At 44.3% G+C, this 8,505-nt stretch overlaps 1 protein-coding gene across 2 annotated transcripts; it reads left to right on the top strand.

Annotated features, from left to right (window-relative positions):
- Positions 1 to 2,327: 2,327 nt before the first annotated feature.
- hapln4 (hyaluronan and proteoglycan link protein 4) lies at positions 2,328 to 8,153 on the top strand. Of its 2 annotated transcripts, XM_062556900.1 has the most exons (5): positions 2,328 to 2,498; positions 3,240 to 3,363; positions 4,772 to 5,134; positions 5,352 to 5,654; positions 6,729 to 8,153. In XM_062556900.1, exons 1-5 carry the CDS (start codon positions 2,496 to 2,498, stop codon positions 7,097 to 7,099), a joined length of 1,164 nt encoding a protein of 387 aa, XP_062412884.1. In that variant the 5' UTR covers positions 2,328 to 2,495; the 3' UTR covers positions 7,100 to 8,153. The 2 variants fall into 2 exon arrangements, with proteins under 2 accessions (XP_062412884.1, XP_062412883.1); XM_062556899.1 differs by lacking the exon at positions 2,328 to 2,498 and having other exon boundaries at positions 3,144 to 3,363.
- Positions 8,154 to 8,505: the final 352 nt, after the last annotated feature.

Raw genomic sequence — 8,505 nt, 5'->3', positions numbered from 1 at the left:
CTCATTATAGACCTCTGTGTGTCACCCCCAGCGGTCTTTGGTATTATTTGCCCTCAATGGTGCCTTCTAGGCAGCGCTGCCTTCAAGGCAGGTTAGGGGGTTAGGGTTAGGAATAGGGTAAAGGTAGTGCCTTTTAGGCTGTGCTGCCTGGAAGGTGCCGTTGGGGGCAAAAAACACCATTGAGCGTCACCCAGCTCCCAGACAGTCAGACCAGATGTCTTGCATCACTTGGCATCTGTCTCTGTAGTTCACCTGAGAGGTGTCATAAGTATCATAAAATAGATAATGGGCAATACATGTGAAACTGACAAAGACTTCATCTACCTCTGCTACATTGAGCAGTAAAGGCTGGACTGTGTACACAAACTAAGCTGAACTGTGTACACAAACAAACACTTGACCTTGGGTTTGCCAACAGAAATGAACATATTTGGTGATTAGTTGATTGATGATCACATCAAAGTGCCCTTGCCACAGAAGAAATCCTTAAACCCACCCATCTGTGACAAACCCGGTTGCAAAAGAATGCAATGTGATGCTGTAGCAACCCTCTATTCTTCTTTCAGTACACCATACTAATAATATACTGTAAATCTATGAACTGTGTCCCTCAAAACATTCTCTTGTAAATGACATATGAGTAACACACACACACATACATACACAAATACATGTATGTATATAAACGTGATGTTTATCATTGCATCATAAATAGAAAATAAAACTATTTGTTTTAAAAGCAGCAGTCAATTGTTCATGGATTAAGTTGAACAGCTTTCCAAACAAGAACATTGTAATATATGCAACTGTAATAAATATATTATCTAGCCTATATACAGTAAATAGACTTTGTGAGTAATACTGAGATCTAGAGACATGGATGGTAGAGACATCAAATGTAATTGATTTCCTCTTGCTTTCTGACTGACATCTACTGTATGGATTCTGTTTTCTCAGAGGCCATGTCGTGCTGATATGCAGCTTGGAGGCTTGCACATGCAAGCAGAGCAGTCCATGTGACAATTCCCCAGCTTTTACAATCCAATCACATCAAGGCCGCAGTTCACAGATGTCTGCTTGACTGTGCAAGAAAGCTCTTAAGATTTCAACTTCTTCCTACAGTGAAATGGAGACTCAAAGTAATGTGTAGCCAGCAACTTATAATGTTGCAATATCACTCCAAGTCCAATTTAAAAGCTCATATTAGACTAGGTTTGGTGTTCAACAAAGCAAAATAAATATATAAACTGCATTAGCCAAAACCAATGAAACCCCAATTCAATCAAAATCCCATTAAGTATAACCTTGTGCTGCTCTAGTCTAACCACACTATAGGTCTCTCATCGCATTATGAAATGTAGGCTTTGCAAAAAACTAGGATTAAATGTTTCAAACATTACCCTTTCCTTTAGTTCTGTGCAGTAGTATATATATACATAAATCGCTGATGTTTACCCAATCCATCACTTTTGAAAACAACATGTCCAATACATACTGTAGTCTGCCTAGTTATGACTCCTACTTCTAAGATATTTATTTACGGTTTCAAAAGGCAGTGAAGCTTAACAAATGACTCAATTTCAGGGATAGTCACGGCTTGATTTCACAGGCTTTCCAACCCATGACCATGTAAAATACAATATTTGCTTCTATTCATTATTAAAGTCCTTGAACTTTCTTGGGCCAGAGATCTACAACAGGCAGTCTGACATCCACCAAATTATCTGATACCAGTTTTATTTTACAAGGAAAAAGTACTGTAGGCTACATATACCTGTCAAGAAATATTATGTTATTAGTTTGGGTTGCACTTTTATGCAGTTATATGCTGCATTACACATTTGTGTGTGCCTGCCTGTGTGTAGTCTAGATTGCCTATAACCAAAATTGAACTGCTCATGTGCTTGCTGGGCCTCTTAGGCATCCATACCATGCTGGAAATGCCCATAGGCTACTATTGGAAAGAAGACTTTCTATTCAGAAAACAGAACATATTCAGTCAAACATTTCTATAATCGACTACAATACAGAAAAAATGATTGCATTTCATACTGTGGTTTATTGAGTAGCCTACTTGAACAAAATAATGTGATTAATTTATTATTGTAAAAACAAAGCTTAGACATAAATAAACACAATCCTTATCTTACTCTCTGGACAGTTTGTCTAACTCATAACTCATATAACTATATTTTGTGTTGTAAAAAGTGAGACCTTTCTCACTATCTTCCTTGAGGGAGATTTGGTGAGTCACGTCATTATGCTGGAAATAAGGAACAGCATTGCGTGTGGTTCCAGCCACTGCTCTCCCGTCAGCAGTTCCCCTGTCCTGCCAAAAGAAAAGGGCTATGGGATGAGAAGCGAGAACTGCAGGTGCACGACTGAGTCATATGGGACCGTGGTGAACGCTATTCCCCACCTTCCTACATCACCAGGGACGCACAACTTCGCACAGACCATTTTAAACCGTAAAACATTTGACTGTTGGCGTTAAAATGGTAAGTTAATGCAATGCGTTTGATCAAATTTCCGGTGATGCACGTCTTGCAGCAGATATCAGCGTTCGGCCAGTTGCAGTAACCTTGACACTGCGGAATCATCATCCGCGACGGCATACTAGGGCTAACATAGTAACCTCGGGGGAGGGCAAGCGGCGAGGTGAATCGCATGATGACATGGGGTAATATGATTCTTCTATAAACATCGGACGTGTTCACAATCGGCACAGACTAGCCTGCTGCAGTAACAAACCATTCCACCCCTGCATTGACAGCCCTTATCAGCAACTTTCACCATTGAAGTTGCTGATATCATCACACAACAAATATAATGCGCATTGCATGAAGGCATGTTGTTGAATAGAATTAGCGTTACACTTTCTTTCTCTCTCTCTCTCTCTCTCTCTCTCTCTCTCTCTCTCTCTCTGTGTGTGTGTGTGTGTGTGTGTGTGTGTGTGTGTGTGTGTGTGTGTGTGTGTGTGTTGTGTGTGTGTGTGTGTGTGTCCACGCACATGTTTTCAAGGTCTTAAGAGCAGTTCTGCACCAATGTGAAATGAACATTAGCAGTGAGCCAAGTTTGAATGACTTCAGCACTCTAACATTCACTGAAGCCCCTCCTCAGCTCAAGGGAGCCTCTTTGCCAGAAAACTGCAGTGTCTTCTTAGCTCAGTGTACTACTTGACTCTTTAATCATTTGACACAGCCTTGCATCCCAACGTCCTAACCATGTTTTGCCTAAAGCTCTCTGGGCAGTTGCCAGTGAAGGTACTATTGGTGACCTTCCTGATCTTCCCCTGGGTGCCTCCTGGGATATCCTACCCAGCTGATACAGACAAGGGGAGAACCAGAGTGGTTCATGTGCTGGGTAAGCCCTTCCTCTTCTCTTCTGTAAACTACAGATAATCATATTGTGTCGTATATTGTGTGGAAACTGACAACAGAGTGTTTCTGGCTTGTATCTTTTTACATTAAGAAGAATATTAACAGGGCTTTATGTTAGATTATGATCTATTTTCAAATGGATTATCTCTAGCCTCTAGCCCCATTGGTTTGAGATTTCATATTATCTGTATTGAGCATTCTTAGCTGTTCAGTCAGTGTTTTTGTCAACTGATTCATCTTTGAAAGACAAGAAATTCATATAATGTCCAGTATCCAGAATGTTATTCCTAATTAACACTGAAAATCTTTACAGAATAGTTGTCATATTTGAATGTTTGAACTTGCTGTTTTCTTTGCAAACACTTACAATGACTAGCTATTACAAGTCAGTGAGGTTCCTCTGAATCTCTCTGAAGGTAGACTCAAAATACTTGGCTCTGACCTGTATTAGGTGGGGGAGTTTTTCACTGGGTCAGAGTGATCCCTATTCAAGCCTCAGTCTCAGAAAACATCAGCCCAATCTTGGCTGTACATGTGACTCAGCTGTCCAGCATTTCAATGGCCTCCAAAACCAAAGGACATCAACACAACCTTCAAGCCTTGGGCCAGGGTGACATGTTGCAAGAGCAGGCTTTTACTGAACAGATGTCCAGCTTGTTCCCTTTTACAAGCTGTGAAAAGAAAATAGCCTATGATCATGGCTACTGCAAACCTTTGCTACTGTACTTGTTTAAGGCGCTAGCGACATGTTCTATCTCAGGGGCCATGTATTTGTAAGTAATGAACATAACGTGTGGTTGGAGAGAACCTAGGGTTGCCACCTATCTAATGCCAGAGTTCTGTTGAAATGATAGATGCTTTGGAGCATCCATGCAAGAGGCTGACATCTATTGCATAAGGCAGTACTGACTATCTGTTAGGTATACTACCTTGCAAGGCTGTCTCTCTCTTATGATCATCACCAAACTCTCCTACACAGGCCTAGAGACCATATGCCAGTCATCATAACTTAATCATAAATCTAATGAATGTCAATGAAATGGCTATAATTGGCATCCTCTCAGCTTACTTTAGCTTCACCAGATCTTACAGACTGAACCCCCGGCTTATTTTAGACCAAAACCACACGGCTGCCATATTCATAGGTGACTGAAATAGTTATGTTTTCAAGTCCCTATGGCTCATGGATTTATGAGGTGTGTGGAGTCTTTGTCAGCTTTATTGGTACCATTTCAAACCAACACATCTTCAACAACACCTTTGGACCAGACACTTCTTCATCTTACCTAGCCTGTGTTCACCTGCACTATATCTGTCACAGCTCCGGCTGCAAGAATAGTACAAGAGCCCCTCTCATCTTGCTTCGTGACTCACTCCTCTCTTTACCTCAGAGGATGAGAGCGGCGCGGTGATTGTGCAGACGGCTCCGGGGAAAGTGGTGACGCATCGCGGCGGCTCCATCACGCTGCCCTGCCGCTACCACCACGAGCCCGAGAGCACGGACCCGGCCCGCATCCGCATCAAGTGGACCAAGGTGACCGACGCGCTGCAGTTCGAGGACGTGTTCGTGGCGCTGGGCCGGCGGCAGAAGGTGTTCAGCGCGTACCGCGGCCGCGTCTCCCTCGAGCTGGCGGGGCCCGGGGACGCCTCCATCATCATCCACAACGTCACGTTGAAGGACTACGGACGCTATGAGTGTGAGGTCACCAACGACATGGAGGACGACACCGGGTTTGTTAACCTCGACCTTGAAGGTTAGGACTGGTATCCTTTTTATAGTTCAAAGGGTGATTTAATAGTAACATGATCCCAGCCACTCAGTAAGGTAATGTGTCTGATATGAACTACTTGTATGGTTGAATTATTAATGAAAAGTACCATGACCCTTCATTACATTTAAGGACTCTTATTTCTGTAGTATGACTTGACAAAAGGTGGGTTTGCTTTTGTTTTTATCCAATGGGTAAACAGGTGTGGTGTTCCCATACTACCCCAAGGTGGGGCGCTACAAGCTTAACTACCACCAGGCCGAGGAGGTCTGCCAGGAGCAGGACGCCATCTTGGCCTCCCACGGGCAGCTCCACAAGGCCTGGCTGGAGGGCCTGGACTGGTGCAATGCAGGCTGGCTGGAGGATGGCTCGGTGCAGTACCCCATCGCCCACCCCCGGGACCAGTGCGGGCGCAAGGACACCCCCCCGGGGGTGCGCAACTACGGCTACAGACACAAAGATGACGAGCGCTACGATGCTTTCTGCTTCACTTCCAATGTCAATGGTAAGTGTGGCGAACTCGGGAGGGAAAATGGGCTGTTCCTTTCGCCAGTCTTTGTTATCTCCTAGGCCCTGGGGTCAGTGGATTTGGATCACGCTGTATGGATTTGGCTCCAAACAGCACAGAAACAACTGAGCTGGCTGTTCCAGCTTTTATCCCCCCTTTGATTAGCATCTATGAGACTGCCAGTGTCAACGTTGCCCAAGGTTTAAAGCAGATCTAAAAGGCTTCTGAAATCACAGCTTGGAGCAACGACACGCAGTAGTTCTTAAAAGGGTAACACAAAGAGCAAAGAGGTCTATTTCTTGCAAAGGTTGCCTCAGTTTTTCTGTGACCTTAATCATTTACATGTCAAAGACCAGATTTTGGGTTACTGTAAAGGCATTTGTATTCCTTCAGTTTTTTAGTTGTTGTGAATATAAAGTTTAACCTCAGTAGGCTATTCATAATGTTTCTTTCATTTTTATCGTTAGCTCCTTGATGTAGAGAAACCGGCGTAAATGCTTCTTCCTTAGGGCGGTGGTAGAGGTCATTCTGTCCTAAAATGTCTACGGGCTTATGTCGTTAAGGGTGATAGCACACTGTACTGACCAGGTGGAGGACATTTGGAGAGTCCTTTGAAAAACGACTCTCTGCCATAGTGGACAGATGTCACACAAATAAACAGTAAATGAATAGCCAGGGCAGGCGCCGCCTCTGCATCTGAGCTGTTGTGCAGGGTTGCTGGCAGGGTCACCCCAATCAGTGTTCCGTCCACCTGGGCCCTCCAAAGAACAAGTTCTTTGTTTCTGTTCTTCTGTTCTTTTGGATACACAGTCGATGAACACCCAAGAGAGAGCCTGGCTGTTTGCAGTTACTTTTTTCCAGAGACTGTTTTAAAGAAATCCTTGTTTTGACGTGTGATTTCAAAGAGCTTTCTATAGTTAGGGTGACTGCTCCGACTGTAGTATCCTTCTGTTGGTTGGAACGTCTGCCTTTTTAAGCTCATGCTTAGAGCTTTTTTGAGGCAGTCATTTGTTTTATGAGAGCTTGTGTGATACAACGTGCCTTGTTGTGCCTCTAACTTGTGTGCATCAGGCCGAGTTTACTTCCTGAAGCGCTTCAAGAAGATCAACTACCTGGAGGCGGCCAAGGCGTGCCAGCGCGACGGCGCGGCCATCGCCAAGGTGGGCCAGCTGTACGGCGCCTGGAAGTTCCAGCTGCTGGACCGCTGCGAGGCCGGCTGGCTGGAGGACGGCAGCATCCGCTACCCCGTCGTCAACCCGCGGGCGCGCTGCGGGGGCTCGGAGCCCGGCGTGCGCCACCTCGGCTTCCCCGACAAGAAGTTCCGTCTCTACGGCGTGTACTGTTTCCGCAAGAGCGACGAGAGCAACGACATCGAGCCCACCGCCAAAGTGGCCAAGACGAGCAGCAACAAGCCCACCAACGCCACCGCCAGAGCTATTTAGAGAGAGAGAGAGCGCAAGAGAGATAGAGAGAGAGAGAGGCAGCGGACCGCATGAGACTACACGGCTTCTAAAAATGTTCCCAAAGGCAACTGACCAATTTGATGTGCATCTTTGCTGACTGCTGAAACTAAAGCGCTGCTGGCTTACAGTAAGATGCTGCTTAGAGTAGATACAGTGCTTGCCTCATTTTGCAAAAAAAATATTAGAAATGCCAACCCCTCAGAATCAAACAGGTTTCAGCAGTAGAGGCCCCTGCTTGCCCTGTACCACACTTCAGATGACAGGCTATATAATTGAGATCAGGTTGTTTTCGCCTCTCCAGCTCGTGGAGAGAGGAGGATGTTTGTACTTGGTGATTTTGTTTAGTGTGCCTTTTTCCCTGGAGGCTCGAGAAAGATGAGCTCTTGCCTGAGCAGCATTCATTTGCACGGCGACAGGCAGACAATTAAGTGAATCATGTAATGAATGCAGCACAGTTAGCATGACTCCCCCTTCTTCTCTTTCTTCTCTATCTCTCTTTTCTCTCTCTCTCTCTCTCTCTTTCTATGGCAAGCCTGAAAAAAGAGTGACAAGCTTTGAAGCACAAACTCGAGCCTGGCCTGCACGATCTCCAGGTGTTGCCTTTAGCTGTGCTTTGCCAGCCTTATGCTGTGAGCGCCTCTCTTCACAGTAGTCATTACCATCTAATTGCCATATGGAGTGCACAACATTTGCAGTTACAGTCGCTACGCGCATTACGCCTGCTCTTAGTCATATAGCCTATATATATACATACATATATATTTTTATGACAGATTTTAAAAGATGATAGAGTCTTTGTCTTTGATGATAGAGTGAACCAACAAGCATGTTTGGAGTAGACATCCCTGTAGCAATGACACGGCACATGATGGGAACAGCTGAATGTCATTCAACTCTGTAGATGCTTGACTACCTCATCTAATGTACATGTACCCCATTGCATTAGAGGTCAACAGTTGCACTATTCATGATACTGCAAATTGGCACAATTTTTGGTCTGCATTTTTGGATGGATTAAAATAGTTTAACTTTATCACTGTCATCCACTGCTTGTGTGTGTCTTTTCATAGGGAAAAAAACAGACCAACCTTCTTTGAGAGCATTCTGAGCTTCTGCCAGTCTGAAGCGATGACAAATTAAAAGGAAAGCCATTTAATTCCAGCCAATTACCATGGAAGTGGCAGAATCTTCTATTGGCCTCTGGCATATGCCTATGTTTTGGTTGTGCTTTGAGCACTTTCCTTGTAAGATGGTGCTTTCAGTAGATTCAGGCTAAAATAAAAGCTTGGGAAGAAAATCTATTACGATGCCAAATCAACAGTGGCCATCTCCATAACAGAAACAGAAATCGGTTTAAAAAGTAAAGAACACAATAGGAAGATATA

This window comes from Sardina pilchardus, chromosome 15, assembly GCF_963854185.1.
Source record: "Sardina pilchardus chromosome 15, fSarPil1.1, whole genome shotgun sequence".
NCBI classification, from domain to species: Eukaryota; Metazoa; Chordata; class Actinopteri; order Clupeiformes; family Clupeidae; genus Sardina; species Sardina pilchardus.
This window is presented reverse-complemented; position numbering and strand designations above follow the sequence as displayed.